The 14,458-nt window shown below is 38.8% G+C and overlaps 1 protein-coding gene across 5 annotated transcripts in view; it reads right to left on the bottom strand.

The window, feature by feature from the left end:
- The window catches only part of LOC128692478 (uncharacterized), a 97,242-nt gene that overhangs the window by 61,265 nt on the left and 21,519 nt on the right, over positions 1-14,458 (bottom strand). For all 5 annotated transcript variants that reach the window (XM_070090042.1, XM_070090040.1, XM_070090039.1 and 2 more), the window contains 2 exons: positions 5,882-6,078; positions 4,620-4,741 (listed from right to left, as the gene is read on the bottom strand). In XM_070090042.1, coding sequence (XP_069946143.1) covers positions 4,620-4,741; positions 5,882-6,078 — 319 coding nt within the window. The remainder of the gene's footprint in view (positions 1-4,619; positions 4,742-5,881; positions 6,079-14,458) is intronic.

Raw genomic sequence — 14,458 nt, 5'->3', positions numbered from 1 at the left:
AAGAAATGCCAGCTGCTCTAAGCTACATCAATCACCAGCTGAGAGCTATATCAGCTTGGGGAAATAGATGGCAAGTAACATTTGCACCTGAGAAAATGAAAATAATGATCGTCTCTAGGCACCATGATGGTAATGCTGGTGCAGTAGTAAGGATGAATGGGAGGGTGTTGGCACCTGGAGAAGAAGTTGATATCCTTGGGGTGAAATTTGACTCCAAACTAACCATGAAGAACCATGTTGTAAATCTTGCAAACAAGGCAGCCAGGAAGCTTATAGCACTTCGCCGTATCTCGCATCTGCTTGACAGTAGGGGTTGCAAGATTCTGTACGAGGCACAAGTACGCTCACACCTTGAGTATGCTCCACTTTCTTGGTTTGCCTGCCCCCCGCTCTCATCTGCGACTGCTTGGCAGAGTAGAGAACAGAGCAAGACGTCTCATCTCTCGCCTGGACCCATCCTGGATAGATCTATCATTTCAGCAGAGCCTTCAACACAGGAGGGATGTGGGTGGCCTTACTGTTATGTACAAGGCCAATATTGTCAAAGTACCACACTTGGATCCACTTCGAGGACAGCGTGAGACAAGCTTTTATGCCACAAGACAGGCAGAAAGCAGCAACTTCACTCTGGCTGTACCCTTCTCCAGACCATCACTCCATCTGAGATCATATATACCCAGAATGACTTGAGTATGGAACACATTCGTACAGCATAATGATGTCAACGAGATAACATCAGTTTATCAAATGAAAATGCTGGCCCACAGATGGCTCCAACTTCATCCTGTTCCCTACTTGTATGTCTCATAACAATAAAAATGCTTTCAAATGAGCTGATGTAGGTAACAGCTCTTAGCTTGTCAATAAAGTTAGGAATCCTTAACCTGTAAATAGCTTGTCAATAAAACTAGGGATCCTTAACCTTGTCAAACCCTGTGTAAAAAAAAAAAAAAGTATAATAATGCACAATATATTTTATTAGTATATAATGTTGGTAATGTCTTGTTGTGCATAATTTATGCACAATTTATGCATAATTCATGCACAATTTTTGCATAATTTATGTTTAGGAATGTATGCAAATGAATAATGACTTGTATATAGGGTTCACTACTATCCGCAGTTTCAGGCATCTACGGTAGGTCTTGGAATGTACCACCCGCAGATATGAGGGAGGGAACTACAGCCTCTCCTCACTTAGCTACATACAGGAGGGCCCCACTTATACGGCAGGTTAGGTTCCAGGCTACCGCCGTAAAGCGGAAATCGCCGTAAAGTGGAACACCCTTTTTTTCCACTTATAAATGCATACAAACACTAGATAACAAGTTTACACTAACATATATTAAGTTAGCAATAGAACCAGGCATCAAAAAACAATAAAAAGGTACAATACACACATAGTGCACTCATTACTTACCTTAAAATATTTATAGTCTTAATCTAGGGTGAGACAAGTAGTATTTATTGTAAGAAATCAAGTGTGGTATGTATTGTAATAGCCAGGCTACCTCACCAGGCCACCCCACCCACACATACTATTCTATGATATTTAACCCTTTGACTGTCGAAGGGCCAAATCCTGAAGTTGCTTCTGGTGTCGCAAAATTTTCGAAAAAAAAAAAAATTATTTTTTCTTATGAAATGATAGAGAATCTTTTCCCGATTGTAAAGACACCAAAAAAACGAAATTTGATGGAAAACTGACGGAATTACGCTCTCGCGAAGTTAGCGACTTCGGCGATATTTAAAAATCGGCAATTTCGCCCACTTTGAGCCCTATTTTCGGCTAATTCCGTTATTCCAGTCAACCAAACTCATAACTATTTCTTCAGAACTCTATTTTTTCTATCGATTGAGTACAAGAAACTGCCCATTTACCGATTTCAACTACCCAATAACATGGTCAGAAATTTGCAATTTGGCCAATTCCACGAAAATTAAAAAATACGACAATTTCAAAATAAGGTCCAGAATGAACAATGCAGACATTCCTGGCTCTAAAATAACATTTTCTTTGTTCATCAGTCATGTCTCCAGGTCCCTGTGATATTACTCTTGCTTTTTATTTTGAAATTTTATTCAAACAAAAAATAGAAGATTTACTGTTATGCAGACTACTGCAATACTGTAATAATTGTAAAAATTACATCAACCCATTCATGACTGCGTATTAGAATGGCTATTTGGACATTTATTGGACAATGACATCATTTGTATACTTTTGAACATTGGCAAAAATCAAACATTTCCTGTACTTTGTGCTCCATTTCCAGGTTCTTTTTATAGTAAAATTAATCAAAATCACCTCCATTTCTATAATATAGTTTCCATTCTATCAAATGAGACCAAGAAAACGAGAATACAACCACAAATACTATACGAAAATAGACCACAAAGTCGGCATTTTAATTAAAAAAAAGTGGTCGGAGTTTTTTTTTTCTCATTATGCACTGCGTGCTCCAGGATTTTTTTTATGTGGTGCACACTGACCACACAGACCCATTCTCTCACATGTGGCCCTACTAGCTTTCTCCTGCCTGATTTGAAGCTGCTAGAATTTATGAGTATATATACGTCAAACACGGTACCTCGCAAACGTATATATACGGCCGCGACAGTCAAAGGGTTAAGCATCCCAGAGCGATAAAATGTATATACAGTTCACTCATTACTTACCTTAAAATATTTGTAGTCTTAATGTAGGGTCAGGAGTAAGTAAATGAGATAAAACGAATAAATGAGAGAGAGAAAGAATGAGTACATGAGAGGTAACAGGCGCAGAGTTATGTAAACAAACCAGGCTCCCACATCTTATATTTATGTTTATTTATTCTATTGTGGGGTGTATTTATCATCTTTTTATGTTATGTATCGTGTTTATTATATAATTTTGAAAAAAATATCATGGATGGATTAATGAAAATGTGTATATTACCGCAATATACGACATTTAATGAGACTCGGTGAGTATTGTTATTATCACCACTTGTGCAAGTCGTCTGCTACCACATCTCACATTTATGTTTATTTATTCTACTGTGGGGTGTATTTATCTTATTTATATGTTATGCATCGTGTTTATTATATAATTTTGAAAAAAATATCATGGATGGATTAATGAAAATGTGTATATTACCGTAATATACGACATTTAATGAGACTCGGCGAGTATTGTTATTATCACCACTTGTGCAAGTCGTCTGCTCACATCTCACATTTGTTTATTTATTCTACTGTGGGGTGTATTTATCTTATTTATATGTTATGCATCATGTTTATTATATAATTTTGAAAAAAATATCATGGATGGATTAATGAAAATGTGTATATTACCGTAATATACGACATTTAATGAGACTCGGTGAGTATTGTTATTATGGCGTCACTTGTGGAAGTCGTCTGCTCACATCTCACATTTATGTTTATTTATTCTACTGTGGGGTGTATTTATCTTATTTATATGTTATGCATCGTGTTTATTATATAATTTTGAAAAAAATATCATGGATGGATTAATGAAAATGTGTATATTAACGTAATATACGACATTTAAATGACTCGATGTATGTAAGTTTATTTAGGTACAGGTATACATAAGTATAATTATCAGAGTATATATAAAATATGAAATAACTTTTAAAAACATTTGAAATTTTGGAGTTTCCAGACAAAATGGAGAGACTTAGTGCTTACTGAGCTCATGGAGAATGTAAACAAACAGGGTGGGGCACGGTGACCGTATTAGAAAGTCAGGTGGGGGGAGCCGTATAGTGAGTTTTGGTCATAATTTGAAATGTCCGTATTAGCGGAACGCCGTAAAGTGAAACGCCGTAAAGCGGGGCCTTCCTGTACTCATTTACCAATGACTCAGACTTGCAACAGGCTCTTTCACCAGTATGCATACCTAAATAATGTATATTAGAGCTCATTTCCTCTATTCTTTTTATTACAATATACAGTACACTACTGTATAAACATTTAAAAATATACTAAAAAATTTATAAATGGTGTAAAGGTGACATTAGAACAATATCAAAGATGGTTGACACAAACCCACTACCATTATAGTATGCTCCTTGCTTAGCAACGAATTTGTCTACTGACATGGTCTTGGGAACGCAACTCAGTCATTAAGTGAGGAGAGGCTGTACTGTATATGGCTTAATCCCTCCTTGCTTCCTTCCTGCCTGCCTCATCCCACATAGCTACTATCCCCTCCTCATGGTCTCTCTTCCTTCCTCCCTTCTCTTACAATCTCATTTCTTCCCTCCTTCACCGTCTTACTTCCTCCCTCCCTCTCTCAGTGCCTCCCCACCTCACAACAAACCTAGGCATCCCACCTGCCTCACTCACCTCACATCTGTGTGTGTGTTAGTGTGTACACACCAGCAAAGAAGCCAGATGGCAGTGTATTACTGGTGTCCCTGACAAACACACTCCCATACATTCTCCAACAGTCCACACACACAGTTTCTTGGTATGGTGGAGTGTTATATTCTCACTTTGTTCTCATAATAACAAGGTCTTCAGGAATACATTCCCTGTGAATACACAGGCCTCATTGTATCTCACTTATTATTAATCAACAAACTGTAATTTAAAATCATTTTACTAACTTGTATGTTTAAATTTCCTCTTGGAAAGAAATATTTGTAAATGCAGATGGGGCTGTCAAATCTCTGGGGATATCCTAGCTGTGTTGGACACCAAGCTACCACTCTCATCTCTGCTGGAAGAACTTCACACAAAACACACATTGATAATGACAAAAATATAACATGGTACTTACAAAAATTTAAATACCAGAATACCACAAGCTCAGCTCTTTCTGTAGCTATAGATAAGAAATTGCATAAAGTTGCATTAATTACAAAAGCTTTGGCAAAAAAGACTGATGTGTGCATGCAATACAGATAATTATATTTCAAAAGTGCTTTTAAATTACATAATACTAATATAGTATAATAAAAATAATAACATGAACTTTTTTAGGTATATGTAATTTGCTGTAAAAATACTATATAATGTTTTACAGCACAAAGCTCTAATTCCACTGGCCAACATTTTCTTCAGTTCATGTTTAAAAACACATTTCCAACTAATGTGTTTCTACTGATCTTGGGATACTTAGTTTTGCTCTAACATGTAACGTCTGTGAAAAAGAACCCAAACGTGAACTTTTTCACAAAGACACAGCCATCGTGGAGAAGAGATATATGGAAAATCTGATAATCAGTTTGATGACTGAATACTGCTGGACACTGGTGCAGGACAGCAATACCAAACACAAGACAAAAAGCCTGAAAACCATGATGTAAATATGGGTGCATGACTGTATGGAAATTCTTGTTATATTTTGTTATGCATGGGCATGCTCACACGCACACTCCACACACACACAATTTATTTTTTCATCAAACCGGCCATATCCCACTGAGGCAGGGTGACCTAAAAATGAAAAATGAAAGTTTCTCTTTTTAAATTTAGTGACGTATACAGGAGAAGGGGCTACTAGCCTCTTGCTCCCAGCATTTTAGTCACTTCTTACGACACGCATGGCTTATGGAGGAAGAATTCTGTTTCACTTCACTTTCACACATAATATACAGCTTATCTGAGTGAGCTGAGCTCATGATGTAGAACTATATGAGTCTGGCCTCAATAACGTAGTTCTACATGACAGCTACTGAAAGGGTTAAATAGCCAAAACATTGATCATAAGGTTTCAGAAAATCTTTACATGATAGAGACTAAATAAGCTAAGATTTGTGATCAGTGCATCAAAGTTAACTTAAAGGAATCTATTTGGTTTCTGAACTAGAAAAAAAGTTAAATTATGTTGGCTAGTGTTCTTGGCTGAATCAAAGCTCTTACCTACCTTCATTCACAAGCTCAGTATATTGAATTTCATGTTGAATGTTACCCTCATCCAGGCTGTCATAATTTGGCTCCTCCTTGATTGGAGCTGCATGCCCCTCCGGAGGAAGTACACCCAAGCCAGAGTTGTGCTGGCTCCGCACCACAACTGAAACTATCTGGTTGAAGGGATTGAAGCCCTGATCAGCTTTTCCACATCTGCAATTCCATATCCTTAGTAAGAATTAAAATTTGCAAAGTGCATCATTCATGCACATGCAAATGTATACTACAAACCTGTTGGACATACAGTATACTCAGATACAAGTACATACTGTATATCTTTCTTTCTTTCAACACACTGGCCATATCCCACCAAGGCGGGGTGGCCCAAAAGGAAAAACAAAAGTTTCTCCTTTTACATTTAGTAATATATACAGGAGAAGGGGTTACTAGCCCCTTGCTCCCGGCATTTTAGTCGCCTCTTACAACACGCATGGCTTACGGAGGAAGAATCCTGTTCCACTTCCCCATGGAGATAAGAGGAAATAAACAAGAATAAGAACTAGAAAGAAAATAGAAGAAAACCCAGAAGGGTGAGTATATATGTGCTTGTACATGTATGTGTAGTGTGACCTAAGTGTAAGTAGAAGTAGCAAGACGTACCTGAAATCTTGCATGTTCACGAGGCAGAAAAAAAGGACACCAGCAATCCTACCATCAAGTAAAACAATTACAGGCTTTCGTTTTACACTCACTTGGCAGGACGGTAGTACCTCCCTGGGCGGTTGCTGTCTACCAACCTACTACCTAGGACATACTGTATATATGCATACCTAAATGTCTCATAAACACGCTAGATAACAGGGATATCTTGATACTCCTACTTACACTTTGGTCACACTTCACAGACACACACATGCATATATATATACATACATCTAGGTTTTTCTCCTTTTTCTAAATAGCTCTTGTTCTTCTTTATTTCTTCTGTTGCCCATGGGGAAGTGGAAAAGTACCTTTCCTCCGTAAGCCATGCGTGTCGTATGAGTTGACTAAAATGCCGGGAGCAATGGGCTAGTAACCCCTTCTCCTGTAGACATTTACTAAAAAAGAGAAAAAGAAAAACTTTATAAAACTGGGATGCTTGAATGTGCGTGGATGTAGTGCGGATGACAAGAAACAGATGATTGCTGATGTTATGAATGAAAAGAAGTTGGATGTCCTGGCCCTAAGCGAAACAAAGCTGAAGGGGGTAGGGGAGTTTCGGTGGGGGTAAATAAATGGGATTAAATCTGGAGTATCTGAGAGAGTTAGAGCAAAGGAAGGGGTAGCAGTAATGTTGAAGGATCAGTTATGGAAGGAGAAAAGAGAATATGAATGTGTAAATTCAAGAATTATGTGGATTAAACTAAAGGTTGGATGCGAAAAGTGGGTCATAATAAGCGTGTATGCACCTGGAGAAGAGAGGAATGTAGAGGAGAGAGAGAGATTTTGGGAGATGTTAAGTGAATGTATAGGAGCCTTTGAACCAAGTGAGAGAGTAATTGTGGTAGGGGACCTGAATGCTAAAGTAGGAGAAACTTTTAGAAAGGGTGTGGTAGGTAAGTTTGGGGTGCCAGGTGTAAATGATAATGGGAGCCCTTTGATTGAACTTTGTATAGAAAGGGGTTTAGTTATAGGTAATACATATTTTAAGAAAAAGACGATAAATAAGTATACAAGATATGATGTAGGGCAAAATGACAGTAGTTTGTTGGATTATGTATTGGTAGATAAAAGACTGTTGAGTAGACTTCAGGATGTACATGTTTATAGAGGGGCCACAGATATATCAGATCACTTTCTAGTTGTAGCTACACTGAGAGTAAAAGGTAGATGGGATACAAGGAGAATAGAAGCATTAGGGAAGAGAGAGGTGAAGGTTTATAAACTAAAAGAGGAGGCAGTTAGGGTAAGATATAAACAGCTATTGGAGGATAGATGGACTAGTGAGAGCATAGGCAATGGGGTCGAAGACGTATGGGGTAGGTTTAAAAATGTAATGTTAGAGTGTTCAGCAGAAGTTTGTGGTTACAGGAAAGTGGGTGCGGGAGGAAAGAGGAGCGATTGGTGGAATGATGATGTAAAGAGAGTAGTGCGGGAGGAAAGAGGAGCGATTGGTGGAATGATGATGTAAAGAGAGTAGTGAGGGAGAAAAAGTTAGCATATGAGAAGTTTTTACAAAGTAGAAGTGATGCAAGGAGGGAAGAGTATATGGAGAAAAAGAGAGAGGTTAAGAGAGTGGTGAAGCAATATAAAAAGAGAGCAAATGAGAGAGTGGGTGAGATGTTATCAACAAATTTTGTTGAAAATAAGAAAAAGCTTTGGAGTTAGATTAACAAGTTAAGGAAGCCTAGAGAACAAATGGATTTGTCAGTTAAAAATAGGAGAGGAGAGTTATTAAATGGAGAGTTAGAGGTATTGGGAAGATGGAGGGAATATTTTGAGGAATTGTTAAATGTTGATGAAGATAGGGAAGCTGTGATTTCGTGTATAGGGCAAGGAGGAATAACATCTTGTAGGAGTGAGGAAGAGCCAGTTGAGAGTGTGGGGAAAGTTCGTGAGGCAGTAGGTAAAATGAAAGGGGGTAAGGCAGCCAGGATTGATGGGATAAAGATAGAAATGTTTAAAGCAGGTGGGGATATAGTTTTGGAGTGGTTGGTGCAATTATTTAATAAATGTATGGATGAGGGTAAGGTACCTAGGGATTGGCAGAGAGCATGCATAGTTCCTTTGTATAAAGGCAAAGGGAACAAAAGAGAGTGCAAAAATTATAGGGGGATAAGTCTGTTGAGTTCTCCATGGGGAAGTGGAACAGAATTCTTCCTCCGTAAGCCATGCGTGTTGTAAGAGGCAACTAAAATGCCGGGAGCAAGGGGCTAGTAACCCCTTCTCCCGTATAAATTACTAAATTTAAAAGAGAAACTTTCGTTTTTCTTTTTGGGCCACCCTGCCTTGGTGGGATACGGCTGGTGTGTTGAAAGAAAGAAGAAGTCTGTTGAGTATACCTGGTAAAGTGTATGGTAGAGTTATTACTGAAAGAATTAAGAGTAAGACGGAGAATAGGATAGCAGATGAACAAGGAGGCTTTAGGAAAGGTAGGGGGTGTGTGGACCAGGTGTTTACAGTGAAACATATAAGTGAACAGTATTTAGATAAGGCTAAAGAGGTCTTTGTGGCATTTATGGATTTGGAAAAGGCGTATGACAGGGTGGATAGGGGCCAATGTGGCAGATGTTGCAGGTGTATGGTGTAGGAGGTAGGTTACTGAAAGCAGTGATGAGTTTTTACGAGGATAGTGAGGCTCAAGTTTGAGTATGTAGGAAAGAGGGAAATTATTTCCCAGTAAAAGTAGGCCTTAGACAAGGATGTGTAATGTCACCGTGGTTGTTTAATATATTTATAGATGGGGTTGTAAGAGAAGTAAATGCGAGGGTCTTGGCAAGAGGCGTGGAGTTAAAAGATAAAGAATCACACATAAAGTGGGAGTTGTCACAGTTGCTCTTTGCTGATGACACTGTGCTCTTGGGAGATTCTGAAGAGAAGTTGCAGAGATTGGTGGATGAATTTGGTAGGGTGTGCAAAAGAAGAAAATTGAAAGTAAATACAGGAAAGAGTAAGGTTATGAGGATAACAAAAAGATTAGGTGATGAAAGATTGGATATCAGATTGGAGGGAGAGAGTATGGAGGAGGTGAATGTATTCAGATATTTGGGAGTGGACGTGTCAGCGGATGGGTCTATGAAAGATGAGGTGAATCATAGAATTGATGAGGGGAAAAGGGTGAGTGGTGCACTTAGGAGTCTGTGGAGACAAAGAACTTTGTCCTTGGAGGCAAAGAGGGGAATGTATGAGAGTATAGTTTTACCAACGCTCTTATATGGGTGTGAAGCATGGGTGATGAATGTTGCAGCGAGGAGAAGGCTGGAGGCAGTGGAGATGTCATGTCTGAGGGCAATGTGTGGTGTGAATATAATGCAGAGAATTCGTAGTTTGGAAGTTAGGAGGAGGTGTGGGATTACCAAAACTGTTGTCCAGAGGGCTGAGGAAGGGTTGTTGAGGTGGTTCGGACATGTAGAGAGAATGGAGCGAAACAGAATGACTTCAAGAGTGTATCAGTCTGTAGTGGAAGGAAGGCGGGGTAGGGGTCGGCCTAGGAAAGGTTGGAGGGAGGGGGTAAAGGAGGTTTTGTGTGCGAGGGGCTTGGACTTCCAGCAGGCATGCGTGAGCGTGTTTGATAGGAGTGAATGGAGACAAATGGTTTTTAATACTTGACGTGCTGTTGGAGTGTGAGCAAAGTAACATTTATGAAGGGGTTCAGGGAAACTGGCAGGCCGGACTTGAGTCCTGGAGATGGGAAGTACAGTGCCTGCACTCTGAAGGAGGGGTGTTAATGTTGCAGTTTAAAAACTGTAGTGTAAAGCACCCTTCGGGCAAGACAGTGATGGAGTGAATGATGGCGAAAGTTTTTCTTTTTCGGGCCACCCTGCCTTGGTGGGAATCAGCCAGTGTGATAATAAAAAAAAAAATTATTCAAGTCAGCTTGGTCACCTCCTTTATGGATCGGAGTGACCCTCGCTATTTTGAGGATTGCTGGGAAGGTAGATGATTCAATGGATTTGTTAAAGAGCGTTGCAATAATTGTTATACTGTATTGTACTGTAGTGCTTTTTCTGCAATGTTTTAACATGATTCTGATTTAATGAACACTCAGAGAATCCCTCTATTAGTCTGTTAAATGTAGGGTTTATATATATAACCATGTGGATTATAAATTCACATACAAGTACAGGAGGGCCCCACTTTACGGCGTTTCACTTTACGGCGTTCCACTAATACGGTCATTTCAAATTATGACCTAAACTTGCTATACGGCTCCCCCCACCTGACTTTCTAATACGGTCACCGCGCCCCACCCTGTTTGTTTACATTCTTCGTGAGCTCAGTAAGCACTAAGTCTCTCCATTTTGTCTGGATTATTATTATAATCAAAAAGAAGTGCTAAGCCACAAGGGCTATACAGCCATTTTGTCTGGAAACTCCAAAATTTCAAATGTTTTTAAAAGTTATTTCATATTTTATATATACTCTGATAATCATACTTATGTATACCTGTACTTAAATAAACTTACATACTGTGCTGGCATGCAGGTACACATTAAATCAGTAAGAGTGTCTTATGTCTCCAGACGTCATATTAGTAATGATAATAATAATCATCGAGTCTCATTTAAATGTCGTATATTACGTTAAATACACATTTTCATTAATCCATCTATGATATTTTTTCAAAATTATATAATAAACACGATACGTAACATAAAAAGATGATAAATACACCCCACAATAGAATAAATAAACATAAATATGAGATGTGGTAGCAGACGACTTGCACAAGTGACGCCATATTAGAAATGATAATAATAATAATAATCACCGAGTCTCATTAAATGTTGTATATTACGTTAATATACACATTTTCATTAATCCATCCATGATATTTTTTTTTTCAAAATTATATAATAAACACGATACATAACATAAAAAGATGATAAATACACCCTACAATAGAATAAATAAACATAAATATGAGATGTGGTAGCCAGATAACTTGTACAAGTGATGCCAAGAATAACATTTTCTCTAATCTAACATAAGAGAAAATGTGTTACTGGGGGTAACTGTAGAAAATTATAACTTTCGTATGTATGTAAGTTTATTCAGGTATACACAAATACAGTTACATAGATTATCATACATAACAACATATGTGTAGAGAACCTAGGATAACCCAAAAAAGTCAGAGTGACTTATTTCCATTGCCTTCACTCAGAGCATCATTTCTTCTCAAAATGATGTTACATGAGAATGGGAGTGTTCTTCTTTATTTATTCTACCGTATCAATGTAGAGACAACCTGTACACAATGTAACTTGTACACAAACCAGACGTGTACACTTCGTTTACAAAACTTACCTTCGCCTGGTTTGTTTACATAACTCTGCACTTGTACTCTCTCATGCACTCATTCTTTCTCTCTCTCATTTATTCGTTTTATCTCATTTACTTACTCCTGACCCTACATTAAGACTACAAATATTTTAAGGTAAGTAATGAGTGAACTGTATATACATTTTATCGCTCTGGGATGCTTAAATGTAATAGAATATTATGTGTAGGTGGGTTGGCCTGGTATGGTAGCCCGGCTGACTACCATACATACCACACTTGATTTTTTACAATAAATACTACTCATCTCACCCTATATTTTAAGGTAAGTAATGAGTGAACTGTATATACATTTTATCGCTCTGGGATGCTTAAATATCATAGAATTGTATGTGTGGGTGGGGTGGCCTGGTATGGTAGCCTGGCTGACTACCATACATACCACACTTGATTTCTTACAATAAATACTACTTGTCTCACCCTAGATTAAGACTATAAATATTTTAAGGTAAGTAATGAGTGCACCATGTGTGTATTGTACTTTTTTATTGTTTTTTGATGCCTGGTTCTATTGCTAACTTAATATATGTTAGTGTAAACTTGTTATCTAGTGTTTGTATGCATTTGTAAGTGGAAAAAAAAGGTGTTCCACTTTACAGCGGTTTCCGCTTTACGGTGGTAGCCTGGAACCTAACCAGCCGTATAAGTGGGGCCTTCCTGTACTGGTATACATGCAAATCAACCCTGGATATTTTGCATCTTTTATCACTTGTTCATGATTATTGTGCATGTCTACATACATAACCATTTCGAGTATACATGTACAAGTAAAATTTCATACATATCCAGTGGACCCTCAACCAACGGCATTAATCCGTTCCAGAGGGCTCGTCGTTGGTCGAGTTAATTTTCCCCATAAGAAATAATGGAAATAGAATTAATCCGTTTCTGACACCCCAAAGTCTGAAAAAAAAAAAAATTTTTTACATATAATATACATTTCCCTATATGGAAAGGAACAGGACATGCAAAATAAACAATAATTAAATGCCACTTTCCTTTATTGTGGAGTTGTTGATAAGTGATGTGCCAGCAGCAGGGGAGATTCAGGATTGTCTGTTGCTTGGAAGGAGAATCCCCTTTCATAAAGACTTCAGGTACCAAGTCCTTTGGTGGGGTTACCTCCCTTCTTGGTTTTTTAATGCCACTAGGACCAGCTTGAGAATCACTGGACCACCCTCTACCACCATCACAACCAGAATCACCATCTACCACCATCACTACCACCCTCTACCACCACCACATTCGTATTTTTCTACAAACTTTTTCTTGAATTCTATCGTATTTCTCACATCCTTTACCAAAGGGCTGGCTCTAGAAGCTTTCTTGGGGCCCATGGTGGCTTATTTAGTGGTTACAAGCACTAGATTTGGAAAAGGCGTATGACAGGGTGGATAGGGGGGCAATGTGGCAGATGTTGCAAGTGTATGGTGTAGGAGGTAGGTTACTGAAAGCAGTGAAGAGTTTTTACGAGGATAGTGAGGCTCAAGTTAGAGTATGTAGGAAAGAGGGAAATTTTTTCCCAGTAAAAGTAGGCCTTAGACAAGGATGTGTGATGTCACCGTGGTTGTTTAATATATTTATAGATGGGGTTGTAAGAGAAGTAAATGCGAGGGTCTTGGCAAGAGGCGTGGAGTTAAAAGATAAAGAATCACACACAAAGTGGGAGTTGTCACAGTTGCTCTTTGCTGATGACACTGTGCTCTTGGGAGATTCTGAAGAGAAGTTGCAGAGATTGGTGGATGAATTTGGTAGGGTGTGCAAAAGAAGAAAATTAAAGGTGAATACAGGAAAGAGTAAGGTTATGAGGATAACAAAAAGATTAGGTGATGAAAGATTGGATATCAGATTGGAGGGAGAGAGTATGGAGGAGGTGAATGTATTCAGATATTTGGGAGTGGACGTGTCAGCGGATGGGTCTATGAAAGATGAGGTGAATCATAGAATTGATGAGGGAAAAAGATTGAGTGGTGCACTTAGGAGTCTGTGGAGACAAAGAACTTTGTCCTTGGAGGCAAAGAGGGGAATGTATGAGAGTATAGTTTTACCAGCGCTCTTATATGGGTGTGAAGCGTGGGTGATGAATGTTGCAGCGAGGAGAAGGCTGGAGGCAGTGGAGATGTCATGTCTGAGGGCAATGTGTGGTGTGAATATAATGCAGAGAATTCGTAGTTTGGAAGTTAGGAGGAGGTGCGGGATTACCAAAACTGTTGTCCAGAGGGCTGAGGAATGGTTGTTGAGGTGGTTCGGACATGTAGAGAGAATGGAGCGAAACAGAATGACTTCAAGAGTGTATCAGTCTGTAGTGGAAGGAAGGCGGGGTAGGGGTCGGCCTAGGAAAGGTTGGAGGGAGGGGGTAAAGGAGGTTTTGTGTGCGAGGGGCTTGGACTTCCAGCAGGCATGCGTGAGCGTGTTTGATAGGAGTGAATGGAGACAAATGGTTTTTAATACTTGACGTGCTGTTGGAGTGTGAGCAAAGTAACATTTATGAAGGGATTCAGGGAAACCCACAGGCCGGACTTGAGTCCTGGAGATGGGAAGTACAGTG

Source organism: Cherax quadricarinatus, chromosome 30 (genome assembly GCF_038502225.1).
Source record: "Cherax quadricarinatus isolate ZL_2023a chromosome 30, ASM3850222v1, whole genome shotgun sequence".
NCBI classification, from domain to species: Eukaryota; Metazoa; Arthropoda; class Malacostraca; order Decapoda; family Parastacidae; genus Cherax; species Cherax quadricarinatus.
Note: the sequence above shows the minus strand (reverse complement) of the source record. Positions and strands in the feature narration are given on the sequence as shown.